Genomic DNA, 17124 nt, shown 5'->3' with positions numbered 1-17124 from the left:
TACCATGTGAGTTCTGTCTGTAAGCCAGTTGGCAACCCATCATGTGACGTAGGGGGTTTATGTTCAGGCTGGTGAGTTTTTCTGTAATACCCGAGTGAGGAATGGTGTCGAACTCCTTGGCGAGATCAAGGTAGGCTGTGTGAACCACCTTTCCCTTGTCTATGGCCTTGGTGACTGTCTCAAAGAAGTCAACCAGGTTTAGTAGGCATGATCTGCCCTTAACAAAGCCGAACTGGGTCGGGTCAAGTGTTTGGAGGTTCCCAATGTCTTTGTTAATGAGTTCCATGGTGATGCGCTCCATAGCCTTGCAGACCAGGCTAGTCAGGCTTTTGGGGTGATAGTTACCAGTGTCAGTTGTGGCCCCTCCGTTGTGGAGTGGAATAACCATTGCTGTGCACCATTCTATTGGCACGTAGTCTGTGGAGAGGCTGAGGTTGAACAGTGTGTTTAGGTGGGGGGTTAGTTCGTTCTATTGTTCGTGCCATGTGTTTTTGGCTTTTGAAAGGGCTATTTTCATCTGTGCATCTGTGATTTCCGGGGCACTACACTTTTCCGGTATTGTTGTGGGCCCTTTTGGGGGTGAGTAGGGGGTGAAGTTTGCACTGAATCTATCTGCCAGGATGTTGGCAATATCAGTAGGTTCAGTATATTTTGTGCTATTTTGCACTAGTTCAGTGTATATCTGCGAGTTGCCACTTAGATTCTTAACATAGCTAAAGAAGGCTTTGTGGTTATCTTTTGAATCCTTGGCTGTTTTTCTTTTGACGTTAGCCTTGGATGATTTTATGAGGGACCTTAGTTTCTTACTGATACTGATCAGGGATGTCTTTCCTTCTTGGGATTTGCTTTTTTTCTGAACTAGTTTCCTCCTCCTATTGTATAGCTTGTTTATGGCAGGGGTCCACCAGACTGGTTTCCTTCTCTTAGAGGAGTGAGTCTTGGTTTTGCTAGGGATGGCACAATCCATGCATCCTTGTAGGTGCTCATAGAGTGCATTTATAAAGGTTTCTGCATCTTCGGCAGCGTTATCCTTTAGCGTGGGGGCTGTGAAACTTACCGCCTATGTCTTAAGTAAGGTGAAGTTTGCTTTAGAAAAGTTTTTTTACTGTGGTTTCCTTAGTTGGGGGTGGTGGTGGGGTGTGGGCATCCAGAGTGATTAGTTTATGGTCTGATCTAACCAGTGACGGGTTGACATCCGGTGTGGAACACCTGTCGCCCATGTTTGTGATGACCAGGTCCAATATGTTTTCACCTTTGGTAGGGGAGTTTACCAGCTGATCCAGGGCATTTGAGTTGATGAATTCCAGGAAGCCCTGGGCCTGGGAGTTTGTACTAGAGTAGTTTTCCCAGTTAATGGTAGGGTAATTAAAATCGCCCAATATCAGGGTGTTTGGTAGGACCGTCATGTTTTCCGGTGTCTCCAGAAAAGTGGAGTGGTGATCCTGGGTCATGGAGGGTGATCTATAGCAGGCCACAATTTGCATTGCAGATTTGCCCAATGTTAGTTGCACATGGATGATCTCATCATGCTGCACCACAAACCTGGAGGTGTAGGTATTCTTGATGAATATGGATACACCACCCCCCCTTTTGTGTTTTGCTCCATGTTCTGTGGCCGAAACGTGTGGCACGAGTTGTAGCCTGGTAGTGCTGGGGTGCTCTCTGGAGCCTTGAACCAGGTTTCAGTTACTGCACAGATGTCGACGTTCTCCATAATGAGGCGTACTTCGAGCGCATGCATTTTGACATTTAAACTCCTGGCATTGAGTAGCATAACCCTCAGGTTTTTTGTTAATTGTGCTGTTTACGGGGGTGGGTTTGACTTTTGAGCCTTGCCTAAAAAAGGCACTATGGGGGCAGTAAGAGCCTTGGCCAGTATTTGAAAGCCTAGGGGGTGACAGGTGCAAGCCGTGTCTTGCGAAGCAAAGTGACTTGTCGAGCATGTCGTCCCAGACTGACAGACACTGGATCCCCTTTGAATGACACCAGAAGCTTAGCCAATTCTTGAAATTGATCATTTTTTCTTTATATTGAAGTATCATTCTTGGTGAGGGTAGGATGCTACTGAGGGTCAGGGTCATACCAGCCTGGGCTACATGATCAGAGAGCTCTTCCATGCCTCTTTTCATGTAGTCCAGGGAGGTACATCTCAGGTCATTCACACCAACATGAACAATGACAGAGTCATATTTGTACTTGTTCTTGAGTGACCTGAGTGCTTGTGTTATGTGGTGGATTCTGGCTTTCGACAGGCAGCTAACAGTAATCTTCCGCTTGTCCAGCCTAGTGAGTGGGACGTCACTGTGCCTGACTATAGTCACCTATTACTATTGTGTTAGGTATGTTATTTCGCCTTAAGGGCTGTGATTGTGCGGCGCACTGATTTTGTGTTTTATGTGTTGTCTCGTTTATGACGGGAGGTGCAGGTTGTTTTGAGTGTCTGCTTTGGAGGTCTCTGATGCTTTTGCAGGTTTTTATTTAGAGCCTGCGAGTATGATTTTGTGTCTTTGTGTATTTTTTGCCAGTGCTGGTTTAGTAGGTCTGTGTGTGGCTGGAGGTGTGGCACAAGTGTTAACCTTCTCCTCTTGACTGTCTGTTACAGTCTTGGGTGGAGACAGCTTAGCCTCCAGTTTGGCTGTATAATTGCATCGCTCGCATATGTTAGTGTTTTGTGGTAGGAGGAGAGGGTTGTCTGTGTACATGAGGCAGTTGTAACATTGCCTCAGGATACCCAGATTCACCAGCTGGACTGCAGAGTACACCTGAAATTGCACTTTGGTCATGCCTGAATAGTAGGGTGAGCTGCTTAGTCGCTTGGTTGTTGAGGGGTGAATAAAGAGCATTGCCCTGCTGGGCAATCAAGTGTCAGGGTATATTAGTGCTTGCTATTCGGTCTGAGCAAGTTGTTTAATTAGACTATGAAGATGCCTGAGTATTGATGGGCGAATGAGCTAAGTCTTTTAAAGTATGTTATTGTATTTCCCCGAAATAAGATCGGGTCTTATACTTTTTCCTTCGCCGAATTATGCATTAGGTCTTATCAGGGGATGCCTTATTTTCCCCCCACCCCCGTACAACAGTCTACATTTATTCATGTACACAAATCGACATTTATTCATGTAGACAAATTGACATTTATTTGGTACTTTTCCATTATTGGGCAACAGTTCTAGGTAACGCATTAACAGTTGTGTGAGAATTCTACATAAACAGTGCAACAAACATTTCAACTTCAGAATATCTACACCTTGGCTTTCACAGTGCACTTTTTCATAATTAAAAGAAAGTGCAGAAAAATCTCAATACATGTGTAGCGGAGAAGGGGAATAAAACAAGTGAATAATTGCCACTTTTTGAGTGGTGATGCTTTCTTTATTCCTTACCCAAACTGTAAGAGAAGAATAATGGGAAGTCTGGGAACTAGTGACCTTACTTTGTAATTGCCCATTGATAATGAAACATTACCTTAATAGAATAAAGTAAAAAAACTGATGAGAGCTTTCTGGCAGCTGAAAGCAGAAGCAACTCATTCTGTTGCCCCGATAATGGAAAAGTTATTCAAATACAGTCATGTCATCTTCTTCTGGAACATTGTTATAAGTCTCCAATCCTCGAATTCTAGCCTGAATTTCTTGCGACTCATTTCCTGTAGAACCATTGGCCTCAATCTGTCATGCTTAGCAATAGAGCTCTCCTTAAATGAGCACTGCTTGTCCATGTCGCCTGCTCGTAGTGCATTGGCAACACAGGTATCAGTGATTTTATCCCATAAATTCTTCACCCCAAGTCACGACCTCTTGCAGGCTAGGCTTCACAAAGTTTCCACGCTGATTTCTTTCTATTTTATTTTCAATGTAGTCATTGAGTTCCAGGTGCAAACGTTCCTTGAATGGCTTGTTTATTGCAATGTCAAGAGTCTAGAGATAGGCAGTCATTCCTCCGGAAATCATTATTTGATCTAGTCTTCTCTGTGAAAGGAAGTTCTTAATGTCTTTAGTGCAGTGAATGCTGGTTGAATCCCAGACGAGAAGACCTCTTTTGCCACCTTGCAAAACAAGTGGCAGCATTACATCGACCCACTTCCTTTTAACTGCTTGTGTGCACCAGGCTTTTTCGGTTTCAAGAATGTAAATGCCTGAAACATGTTCAATCTCATCTTTCTTGCTCTTACTAATGATTAGAGGTGGGGTTTTCTTTCCATCTAGATGAATTGCCAAAGTACAGGTAACACGTGCACTCTCGTAACCAGTGGAGGGACTGTAGATTGACATGGCACCCCCTGATCAATTGTTGTTTGAGATCCTTGGCCCATAAACACTGCGGTTTCATCCATAGCAATCATGCTGGAGAGTTAGTATGTAAAAAAGTCGATGCCATCAACAAAGGACTTTAATCCAAGCGCACGTTTAATAACTTCAGTATGTTCCAGCTTGAACAGTGTTGTCGATCTTCTTAGAGACGGTTCATATCGCTGAAGGAAGCCATCCAGCCAGTGTTGAGATGCTTTGAATTCTTCTGGGAATATTTCTAACTGTGGTGCCATTGCAAGGGCAAATGCTTGAATATCAGCCCTGCGCACAACCAAAGCCTTTACTATCCTGTTAGCAATCCATTCACAGATGATGTCTTCCAGCTCAGGAAATAATGGTTGCCAACCTGATCCATACTTGCACTTCTTAGGATTTCCCTCGTCCACCTGTTGACTGAGGTTATCGTACTCTGCTCGCCATTTTTGGACCATTCGGAGATCCAACTTCTTTTCTTTGCAGAAAGCCATCATATTCTTTCCCCTGGAGTCCTCCACGATTCCTTTCTTGTACTCGATGGAATAGCTCTATCTTTTTCCACTACTCTTGTCTGGGGGGTTAATTGAAGACTTACGAGACAGGAGTGGCAACACAAAATGGTGACAGTTAAGAAGACACAACCACACCTGTTCATGATCAAGTGTGTACATTTTATGTGTGTTGTCTGTACTTTGACCAATCAAAGTGCACTTGCCAGTGTTTATGGGCTAAGGATCTCAACCGTCAAATGTGAGTGAGGATTAAGGTTACAGTAAGAATCGTGGAGGACTCCCGGGGAAAGAATCTTATGACTTTCTGCAAAGAGAAGAAGTTGGGTGTCTGAATTGTCAGAAAATGGCGAGCAGAGTACGATAACCTCGGTCAAGAGGTGTCAGTAATATTTTATAATTCAACACGTCCATCATGTGTTGTTGACCATCTTAACTGGGGCTTATTTTTGAGGTAGGGCTTATATCATGACCACCTTGGAAAACCATGCTAGGCCTTATTCTCTGGCTGTCTTATTGACGGAGAAATATGGTAATTGTGTGGAAGTTTAAATAAACATGCCATTTGCATTCGACCGCTTTGTGGTTTATTTTTTGTTTTTACAAGTTTACGGTGGTGTTTGTCATGTCTTGAGTTTCCTGATCCTGGTAGGGCCTGGGATAGTTAATGCATCCATGAATGGGAGGGCCATTCTCATAGTTCTAATTGCAGTGTTGGCCACTGAGGCTTTTAAACTGGGCTTAGCTGGACCAGAGAGTCAGGTGTTGCCTGCAAATTTAGATCTGGCCCATCTCCTAATGGATCCTGTGACTTAATCCTCTCATTCACATCAGTGGGGACAGTCAGAATGTTTAGGACTATTGGATACTCACCATTTGAGTTCCTAGTCCGATTCAGACCTGTTTCCTGACATTCCCCTGAGACAAGCTACTAGAAACAGACTTGTAAATGGAAGCATTTAGTGTTTTCCCCCAGAGTCTTTTGCTGAAGCCACAGATTTGGATGAAGGTGAAGGTTCTCTTTCATCCCATCTAGAGACATCACGTTTAATGAAATTCTAGAATTTCTGAAACGGTGAGGAGGTCCAATTAAACTCCTTCCCCAGACGAACTAGTGTTCCTTGAGGCCTGTGGTACTGGCTCATCTGCATCCTGGATGGTATCACCCGCTGATTCCCATTTAAATCTTGTAGCACAGCAGGTATGGACACAGCAGGCATGGAAGGACCTTGATGTAGTGGGACCCATCCATATGAATCCAGATAGGATTTTAGCAATTCCAAGGACAAGAAGCACAGGAGTAAAGGACCACCAGTAGATGCCATGGTAGTATGAGCTTCTGTTAATCCCTCTAACAGGTATTACAAAGAGCTGGACAGATTGGGGAAATGGACTTGTGCTTCACTGACCTTTGTAGTCAGAATGCTAAATTACCTTGCACACATGCCCCGGTTTCAGAGGGACCAGACCAAAGAGCTTACATAGTCCCTCATGGTTAATGTAACAGAGGATGTTCAAAGAACTGTGGAATCCCAGTTGTCTGCCCTGTATTCCACTTCTAACATGGCCAAATGTCTGCTATCCACTGCAGCCAATGGTACAGCCAGAACAACAGACACTGGCATTACCATGCAACGGCATACCTAAACACATCTTTGCAGTTTTGTGGAAAGCTTTAAGACGTCCTTCATTAATGCCCAATTTGATGGTTCCACTCTTTTTGGATCAAAAGTTAAGACTACGCTTACTAGGAGTTAACAGGATGGTAAAACCCTATCTTGCCCGTCCGATGCTTGTGGAAAGGTGCCCTGAAGCTGTGGATGCTCATCAGCTGAAATGCCCTGTTTAGGATATGACCCATATAGCTTAGGCTACAGCAGCAGTGAGTTGTACTTTCATGTTTTCCTGAATAAGGGATATTGAGAGATTTTTAGCTTCTACCTACAAAATTTTTAATAATTTCATTGCTCATGATTGTTAGGTTTCGCAAGGCAAGACCTGCGTTTATATTAACAGCTGCCAACTGAAGTGGAAAGGATGTCTTCTTCTTTTACTCATTTGCATGTTTTCCACATTACTAGTTGAAGATGGAAAAAGTATGTGTATTTATTTAATACCTTAGCTGTTAGACTAAGAAGCTATTTAGTTCTCAAGGTTTTCATTAAAATCCTATTGTTTCTGTGGATTCAGTTTGATATACTGTCTACTTTTAGCAACTATATTTGCTGCAAAAAAAAAAAAAAAAAAATATATATATATATATATATATATATATATATATTCTCTGTGCTTGTTGAAGTGGAGTTCATACAGTAATACCTGTTTATGATGTAGTTCATTTTCATCAATGTCTTATCACAGGTGTGTACTAGGCTAATGGCCTTGTAGCCTTTACAAGCTTAGCCCATAGAAGTGCCCTGGGATCGTGCTGCCTGACGTTAGTTCCCAGTGCCTCTATCAAGTAGAGCCACTGGTGAGATCCCCAGGGTGAACTTTCTATTTCCCATCCACTCATTAAGATTTCTCTTGAAGAGGGCCAGTGAGGTGCTCTACTTGACATGTGTGGGAAGTCTGTTCCAGAGGATGGACAGTCTCTGGGTTGTAAACCTGTCCCTCCGGCATGTTCTGTTGTTTGTAGTAATGAGGTTGAGGTCTCTGGAGCATGTGGTGCGGAGGGACTGGAATTTCTGTAGATGTAGCATTTCTGACAGAGCTGGGTCAGGCATGGCTTTGTCAGTCAAGCAGAGATCGCCTCTTAGTAGACAGTATGAGACAGAGAATAGCTGGAGTTTTTTTCTGTCCGTGTACGGCGTGTTTAAGGCCTAGGATCCTCTTTGTGAGGTACTTTTGTGGCCTTTCCAGCTGTTGCATGTGTCTAGTGAGGTACATGCCAAATGGGGTATTGTACTCTATGATTGGCCTAATGAGGGAAGAGTAGAGAGAGAGAGGATGACCTCTTTCTTCCTGGATGCAAAACCCTTGGTAATGAGATGTGCCGCATAGAAGGACTTTCAGACCACAGTGGCAATGTGGTGGTCGGAGGAGAGGTTACTGTCATATTGAGGTTTTCAAAGAGAATTAGTATTTTAAACATAAGAGTCTTTAAGGAAGGATGTAGAATTTTTGTTTACTATGCCAGTGATGTAAATGTTTGATTATAACCAGAGGCAAATGGATTACTAGTATCTTGGCTATACTATGGGGTGGTGCAGTGCAGTGGTTAAAGTTGTCGCCTCACAGCAAGAGGTTCTCCAGTTTGATTCTTGGCTGGGATGTCTTCTGTGTGGAGTCTGCATGTTCTCCTTGCATTTACGTGGGTTTCCTTCAGATACTCCGGTTTCCTCCCATATTCCAAAGACATGCTTCTGAAGCGTTTCTCCCTGGGCCTCCACTGAAAATAGATGGTCTCCTAGTCAGACTTACCCGGTCAATAAATGATAAATACTAGGCCATACATTTGGTTCACAATCTTTATAACCAGTTGCTCCACAAATACCACCCTGTCAATTGCTGTTCATCTACAAGGGGATTAAAATGCATTTTATTTAATGCTGTGCATTGAATCGTGAATATGTACTTACTTGTATCATGATTCAGTATGTTGCTTACAAAACATTTAACTGAAACTCATTGACAACCTAGGGGAAAAGCTTGTCTGCACTGCCACACCCTTGTATTTCTAAGTATACTAAATCTGAGATTGTGCAACCATGGCTATAAGGAAAACCACCTAAACCAGCTGTTATGCAGTTTAATGAAGTAACGTGAGCCTAGCAATAAGAACAGCAGATATTTTTACAGGGAGAGAAGCCCCTTTGCCGTTCCCCACAGGCTGGGACTATGGCACCTAGACCAATTAATCTGTAAATGTTGTAATTCTGAGTTCAAGTAACATTGAGAATAAGTGCAGGGTATATTTTCATCCTACTTAATGAAAGGCCACATTGAAATATTTTTTTTAAGTAAACAGTGTTAATCCACTACATTACTCATTTAAGATGTACTTTTGTTTTATGTTTCTAACTCTGAGCATTTGCTTTAGCTGTTGCAATATGTACTTTGTGAAAAGGCATTTTATAGCAAAATTGATCTGAGTTAATTTCCTACCAAGTAAAGGACAGAAAGGGTGACTTTTGTTTAAAAACATCATGTTTGTCAAAGATTGTTCTGCTTTTGAAAAAACGAAGAATGTAGCACTTCCCAGTAAGATCTATATTTTCTGGTCTCGGTATGTTCATAAGTGCAGTATTATTCAAAATGATTTTTCACATTCTGTTTTCCTCAGTTTATAAGGCAAAATTCATAAGAGCCATTTTACTTTTTCCCCTTTACTACAGAATGGCACTACATGGTGATAAATGAAACCAGAGAAGCTCTTCACATAATAACAATAATAATATAATTTTGTTAACCAGATAGGTGCCTTGCTCAGGGTCACAAAATAGGCAAATGAGGGAACTGCATCATCTTTAAGGAAATGAAATCACTTTGAGAAAGTGTCAATTTTCCAGGTCTGAGACAGCAGGGTTACCTTTGTGTCAGTAGTCTTGAGTTGTGTGATGTGTTCCATTCCCAGAATGTACCTTGCAGTATATCCTTCTGGGTATTTAAAGAAAAAAAAAAACATCCTTTTGAAAGTCATATCAAAAAGTTTTCTTCCTGAGTAGCTTCCTTCTTTTTCCTGTAGTTCACTGTTGCCAGTGGAAGTAAACATGATAATAATAATCCTGGTAAATAGTTGCCACTAGGGCAGGATGACCACTTTACTTTTCATTAACGACCTCCCCGTACACACGGAGTAGCAGATAGCTTCCTATCCATGTCACAAGATTATTTGCAGTTTTGTGGATGACTTTCCAAGTTTTCCACTTGCTGTGGAACTGTGGTACTGTTTGTAATTTTACCCATACGTCAAGGACAGGAATCTGAAACACTAAAGCTGCAAACCACTTTTCACCAAAGGAGGGCTGTATATGATTTTGTTATAATGTCATTTTTAAACTTTTACACAGTTGCCTTATAGATTGTAATGTTAATAATTTCTAATTCTAAGATCATTGGATTTATTTGTTTTATTTATTTAGATAAATATTTAATAGATATTTATTTTATCCCCAAGCTCTGATGACACTCTTTCTCCTTTAAACCCATTCAAACTACCTACATAAAATAAAATTTCTATGTAAACTAAAACCCTGCTGTATCTGGCTGCCGACCAGCTTCCCAGTGAGTACCTAAAACTAGCTGCTCCATCCATTGCCTACTCCATATCCATAGTAATAAATTGCTCTGTCTCAGAACAGTATGTACCCAACCTATGGACATTTTCTCATATCATACCACTACATAAGGGATGCCCATCTAGAGATATTACAAACTACCAACCCATTGCCATCCTCTCTCCCATAGCCATAATCCTCGAGAAATGGAATCATCAACTCATGAATCACCTCACTGCTAACAACCTACTGTCCAGCTCTCAGCATGGTTTCAGACCTAAACATAGTACAAACACAGCCCTCATAATAATTGCAGATACCATTCGCCACTGCAGAAATGAAAGACAGCTAGTCTCAGCTATTTTCCTAGACCTGTCAAAAGCTTTTGACACAGTATACTGTGTGTCTGACACCAGCTACTACTCAACAAACTTGCCATTTATATTCTTACTACCTCACCCCTAACATGGTTCCACAGTTATCTAACTGTCAAAAGGCTACTAAATGGGCATACAACCTCTCCCCACTATTACCAGTCAGCACGGTGGTACCCAAAGGCTCCATACTTGGGCCCTTCCTCTTTGTAATGTTTGCCAATAACCTTAATACTGCCACCCAACACTCCACCATCATCCAGTATGCAGACGATTCCTCTCTTATCTGCTCAGCCCACTCCCTTCAAGAACTTCAACAAAAATGCAAACATCTTTCCAGGACATTGAAAATTACCTCACCACCCATCAACTCATCCTCAACCCAAATAAGACCAAGCTCATAATCTTCTTTAACAAATCATCCAAACTCAGCACCCCCCCCCCCTCCATACATTCCTCCAATGGTACAATAATCAAACTCACCAATTAGACCAAGCTTATTGGAATTACCATAGACACTACACTCAAATTTGATAAACACATCTGCCTTACAATCAAAAAAGTCCACTCCAAACTTGGAGCTCTCTACAGGGTTAAACCTTACCTTACACAACAAGCTGGACTTGCCACTGCAAGATCTGGCTTGCTCTCCACCCTCCTCTACTGCTCTCAGATCTTTACCAACCTATCCAAAGCTGACCTTAATAAACTACAGTCCTGCTATTAACAAAATAGCTAAGTTTGCCACCAATCAACCCCGTAAAGCACACCAATGCACAGTTTTCCGACAACTCAACGGGCTGGAACTTCCCAACCCATTAGCACTAAAGCAACTTTCAGTTGCCCATAAAATCATTTAGAACCGCTCTGACTGCTCAGCTCTTTCAAACCTGCTCCAGCCTAACACTAACTGTAGGCTCCTTAGGTCATCCAACAATCTAATGCTAAAAGTGTCCCAGTCTCGCAATTATCATGGCAACTCCCTCTACTCCTATAAAATAGCTAAGGACTGGTATAATCTTCCTCGGCATATCCTGAAAAATCCCAACCTATCAGCATTTAAAACTACCCTTAAAGATGATCTAAATACTAACTATTGCTCCTGGCTAGTTTTATTCCTATTACTGCTCCTCTCTTGCATATTTATCTTTTTCTTTTGGATGTTGTATACCTTTGTATAACTTCATAATTTATGTACCTCATTTATAGTTTGCCATGACCTAATATTCCTGTGTGAACTTGTAACATGCATTTTTTGTTGTATTTTTTAACTACTTGTACTTTTACTAATCTGTAATTTACTTGAGTTTTTCTCCCCGGGTCTCTGAAAACGGGTTTCCAACCCAGTTGGACACTACCTGATTAACAAATGTAAATCACTAAATAAATAGTTTTAGGAACCAGAATAGAGCAATGATCTCTGAACCATTTTCAGGTTTAGTTTAGGTAAAAGAAGAACAGTCTACAAAATAAGAAGCACAAACTTAGATGTATTAATACTTAACACATTCTAAGTCAGAAAACATAGAGTTCCAGAATTTGGCATGGAATATATGTAAAGCAGGACAATTATTACATTGGTAGTACTTATGAGGACTATAAGAACTTGAAATGAAAAAAGCTGTTGTTGATGCAGGCAGTATATATGGATATCTTGCGCACCAACTAAGAACCCATAGTACCTGTAGTATCCTGGTGCAGGACCAGTTCAAGTCTGTAGAAATAGAGGGGTTGATAGAAAAAAGCTTTGGCCAGGATGAGCCAAGGTAGTTGGAAATTAAGCTACTTGTTAATGATTAGTCTTACAATGACCTTGTCTCAAAGATCTACGTACTTTGGGTGTATTTTTTGTTATTTAATGATATACTCTTACAAGGACCTCTTCTCAAAGATCTACGTACTTTGGGTGTATTTTTGTTATTTAATGATATACCCTTACAATGACCTTGTCTCAAAGATGTGCATACTTTGTTACGGTTGTTTGCTTGTATTATAGTGCTGTGAGACAGGAGTATAATATTGTAGTTTTTGGAGTTTGCCTGTCTGGGTTTCACTGATAGAGGGTTGCTCAACAGATGGCACCAGGGATGCAGCATTGTGGAACTTACTCAGCTTACATAGTGTGCTAGATAAATAGTGCAACCCCAAATTCTCCTAAGTGCTTACCTAACCATTTCATTGTGGTATATAGGCATAAATCTCTGACTGCATCCCAAGTGATCCAAGTTCGAGTAGTGGTTTGGCTGCCTGATGGGGTTGGCAGCATTCCTCTCAACTGTCCAGATTTTCGCAGAATGTCCAGAATTTGCTTCATATTTTTGGTCTGTTCCTCGTAAAATTTATGGTTTTCTGGATTTTTGTGGCAAATCAGTGAGGATTAATTTCACAATACATGACAGGTGTTTGAGTGTCAGACTTCATATCCTTCAGAAAATGCATAGTAACACAAGACCTTTTTATTCTAGCAACTTTCTAAATTTATAAGAGTATTTAAAATGTGTCCTTATTTTTTGGGGGCCTAGTCCCTCCACTATGTTTTGGCTTTGTCCAGATATTTTGTGCCAAGAGGCTGAGAGCTATGGTTGGCAGGGAGGGAGGCAGACTATTGAAGGGGCTTAACTTGCTCACCCCTGCACTGGAGGGGGGGGCATGTGTCTGGGAGCACATGCTTTCACAAAACTACCTGGTGAAGACTGGTGAATTGTGCACAGGTCTCTGGCAGAGGTATTTGCAGACTTACTGGGCTCACAGAAATGTAAGTCTTATAGCATGCCCACTAAACATCTCCAGATGCATTTCTTTTGGGTACTCTCAGATTAGTTGGGGCTTGTAAGCCAAGCTATCAGTCTAGCCACCATAAGTAGCAGTGGTGGCCTTCAGATCCACCCCCTGTCCCATAAGCCTACATGCCAGTAAGAGGTGCTTGCAGCCCTGGCCTGTTGGGGTAAAAGAAATACCAGCCAAACCACTGAAATAAGTGAGTACTTGGAAGTATGGTTAGAGAGAGAACCATGCTGCAGTGGAAGTTCTATGTAACCCACCAGTTAAATGTTTAAAGAAAATTCTGTTCACTATTCTTGCTTATTGTACTGATCCTGTAAATACTCATCTAATTAATTGTAATTAAGTTTCTCTGTATATGGTAGTGGCAGCAGCACTGAGAATAGATGAGTGTCTTAGTCGTACAAGTATTTTCAGCTCAGCTACTGTTTATAGGATCATAGTCCTTTCTGTGGTAAATGCTTTTTCAAGATACCTGAAGACATTTACAGCATCAGAAAAAAGGAACCTATGCATATCATAGGAAGTTTCTATGCTAGTGGCCCTAGGGCCCTTACAAGCCTAGCCAGGATCCCCCCTTGTTTCCATGATCAGCATTTATTGCTCCTGTCCAAGAGAGAGACAGTGGAACTCTGGGGTGAATTTACAATTACCCATCCAACTATCCAGATTGTGCTTGAAGAGGGCCAAAGAGGTGCTCTGCTCGACATGAATTGTGGGACTCTGTTTCACAGGTGCTCTAATCTCTGGGAGACCAATCTCTCTCTCCAGCAGGTTCTAGTAATGTCACATACCAGGTTAAGGTCTGTAGAGAGTGTAACCTGTGAGCCATTGGACTTGCAGATATACACCATTTCCAATAAAGCAGAGCCAGGTTGCTGTATATGCAAGGCAGAGATTGCCTCTCAGTAGTCTGTACGAAATGGGTAAAGTGACAGTGATTTCACCCAGTCCACATAGGATGCTAAAGAGCTTGAATTCTCCTTGTGAGGAACTTGTGTTGTCTCTCCAATTGCTGCAGGTGCCTGGAAAGGTGCATACCAAAAGAGACATTGTACTCAATTATTGGCCTGATGAGGGAAGAGTACAGGGAGGTTATAACTTCTCTTTTTTTTGGAGGCAGTGCCCTTATTTATGAGATGAGCAGTATAGAATGCCCTTCTTACCACTGTGGAGAAATGGAGATCAAAGGTAAGGTTGCTGTCAACCTCTGTGCCCAGGTCTCTCACCGCTGAGTGCGTGTTTGGTTGTTTCTGTCGATGCAGTAGTGAGCCAGAACATCACTCTTACTGAAAGGGATGATGATACATTTTTTTTGCATTGAGTTTAAGGCTGTGACATTGGCACCAATCATTTGTTTGCGTAAGACCCTCTTGTAGGATGTAGACATCGTTTGAGAGTTCTATGACTGCTCCCAGTTTACAGTTGTTGGCACCTTAGTCAGCCACAAACCTTTAGTTTTTGCCTGTACTTCGGAGAAATAGTTTCTGAACAGTAGAGGTCCCAGGACTGATCCCTATGGAACACCACTGGTTTGCAGGTCTGCTGTTGGAGGTGAATTCCCCTATTTTGACTGTATAGGTTCTATCGGTGAGCCAGTTAGCAACCCACCTAACGATATAAGGGTTTATACCTAGCTGTTTCATCTCATTCTGACCATATTCTATAGATCATTGTCCCCATTTGTAGAATCACACGAGTCCTAATTGTTTACAAAGTATTAATTTGTAGTGTCCAGCATCCCACCTACTTAACTTTGCTTCAGAATAATTTTTTGTGCTCTTCTACTAGTAACTAGTGTAAAAGAATTTTCTGATATACACATGCACTGTATTGAATCAGCACTTTGTTGTTTCATTTCTTCACACTTACTTTGCCATTCCCATGTGATTATTCTTCTTCATATATCCAGAGCTGTCCTCTTATTTCCCTGTAGTGCGTAGGTTCCTTTTTTGTGATGCTGTAAATGTGCTTGGTTATTTTTATAAAATCATTTACCACAGGAAGGACTATCTGTGGTAACAGTTATATTAGTTGCTGTAATTCATTTAATTTAATGAAACCAAGCAACAAATGTATGTTAGTGCTAAAGGTAACTGAGAAAAGCAGTTTGAAAGTTTGTCAACAGTTTTTGTATTGTTTACTTGAATTAGCATGTTATTTCATTCTTCAGAAAGTGCTGTCAAGTTTCACAGAAACAGTTTTACAAGACCTAGCATGGATTTTCTTTGCTTCCTCAGGCAATGAATGTTGGTCTGCAGAACAGAAGTCCGAAACCAGGTCCAACCTCCCAGGAACAAGAGTTGGGCTTTTTCTTGGAAACAGGACTCCAGAGAGCACACGTCCTGTGTTTCAAAAATGGGTATGAAGGAAGTTTTTTTTTCTGTTTTACATTGTTATATTTTGAAGTTGAGGCCCTTAGTTTATAATAATGTTAGGAGTACTAGTTCACAGGAGTTAAAAACTCTTAATAGATAGCAGGGCTGTCTGCTGTATTTACACAGGTAAAAACTGCCAGCAGTACCATACCTTCACTTTGTTTCATTAGGCAACCTCATGGAGCTGCATGTAATTCACTGTCATCTACAGACGTGTATCCATTAGTCCAGGCAGAGTTGAGTAGTGCTGTGGTAGGTATATCACCTAGTTGGACACCTCCCCTCCCTGTCCCTTGTTGTTCCACAAAAAAGGTGTGACATGGGTGACTTCAGGTATGGCATTGCTAAGTTAAAAAGCATTCTGGTGGTGCTTTCCTAGCTCTGAGAATATAACCTATTCAAAAGCAAGTAAATATTGAAAGGTACATCTTCACACCCCAAGGGCTGCCTTTATAACTTCAAAGACTACTACTGTGAGGAAAGAAGTGACAAGAAGGGAGCAAAATAATAAAAAATAACATTCTTGTCCAGTAGACTGACAGTGCGGGTTCTTATTGTGAAGAATGACTTGACCATGGCACAAGGGCAACTGATGATATCCTTGGAAAGCAAAATAGGCCAAATCCACAGTGGAATACTCAAGATTAGAACAATATTAACATACTGTGTTGGTAGTACAGGTAAGAGAATGCACAAAATTGATGATGCAGTTTCCAGAAAAGCATTGAAATACAAATGTGAGTGAAGGAAGCAAATGAAAAGAGGGTAGAATCAGACTTGAGATATGAAGAGCTGCAGTGAAAAATGATCAAACTGAAGGACAGATCAGGGAATAAAAACATCAGGATGTAATGGGATCCTATCTCGCCTACATTCATAACTGATGGGTTCGGAGCCGATCCATCGGCTCCGACTCGGCCAACTAATACACTAGCACGAAGTCTCTCATTGGCTTGGCTACTCCCTATCCCAGGATGCACTACACCTGCTTCCCCAGATCTCGTTTGCCGCTTTACAAGCTGGACGTGGTCTCGACTTGGCTGGAGCTAAGTGGTTCTTTTTTACCTTTACTGGTCTTTGACCTTGGGGTTTTTCTCTATATATTAACCAAACAGCTGTTTTAACAGCTATTCTTTGTAAATTTATATATCTTGTGTCTGTGTTTGAGTGATTTCTGGTACTTTATTTTTTCAGTCGGGCAAGGCCCGTTTAAGTTAGAGGGCCTTTGCCCTACCTTTGAGTGCTATTTAAGTGCTGTTTAAGTGCTATTTAAGTTTTGGTTAATTGTTTTTCGGGCCAAGCCCGTTTAAATTAGAGGGCTTTGGGCCGCTGAACTTGTTTTGTCTGTGTTCTTTTTGAGGTAAATTTTCCTCTCAGTACTCGTGCCTTGTGTCTCGCGCTCTTCAGTTGGCGCATCCTTGTTGATAGTCTTATATTGCTTGTTCGAGGGCCTGTATTATGTCAAAGGAGCAGAAGTCAGGCTTTAAAAAATGCACTCGGTGCAGTTACAAAATGTCCATTACAGACAGCCATTCAGTTTGCGTTTATTGTTTGGGGCCGAAACATCTGCAGGAGAC

The 17124-nt window shown here is 41.5% G+C and overlaps 1 protein-coding gene across 1 annotated transcript in view; it reads left to right on the top strand.

Annotated features, from left to right (window-relative positions):
- The window catches only part of TTC7B (tetratricopeptide repeat domain 7B), a gene marked incomplete in the record, with an annotated part of 1939345 nt that overhangs the window by 631037 nt on the left and 1291184 nt on the right, over nt 1-17124 (top strand). The window contains 1 exon segment of the mRNA XM_044074706.1: nt 15410-15531. Coding sequence (XP_043930641.1) covers nt 15410-15531 — 122 coding nt within the window.

The sequence above is a fragment of the Protopterus annectens genome, chromosome 6.part0, assembly GCF_019279795.1.
Source record: "Protopterus annectens isolate FY-2018-M chromosome 6.part0, PAN1.0, whole genome shotgun sequence".
Classification (NCBI taxonomy): domain Eukaryota; kingdom Metazoa; phylum Chordata; order Ceratodontiformes; family Protopteridae; genus Protopterus; species Protopterus annectens.
The sequence above is the reverse complement of the archived record's forward strand: the minus strand, read 5'-3'. Positions and strand labels throughout refer to the sequence as shown.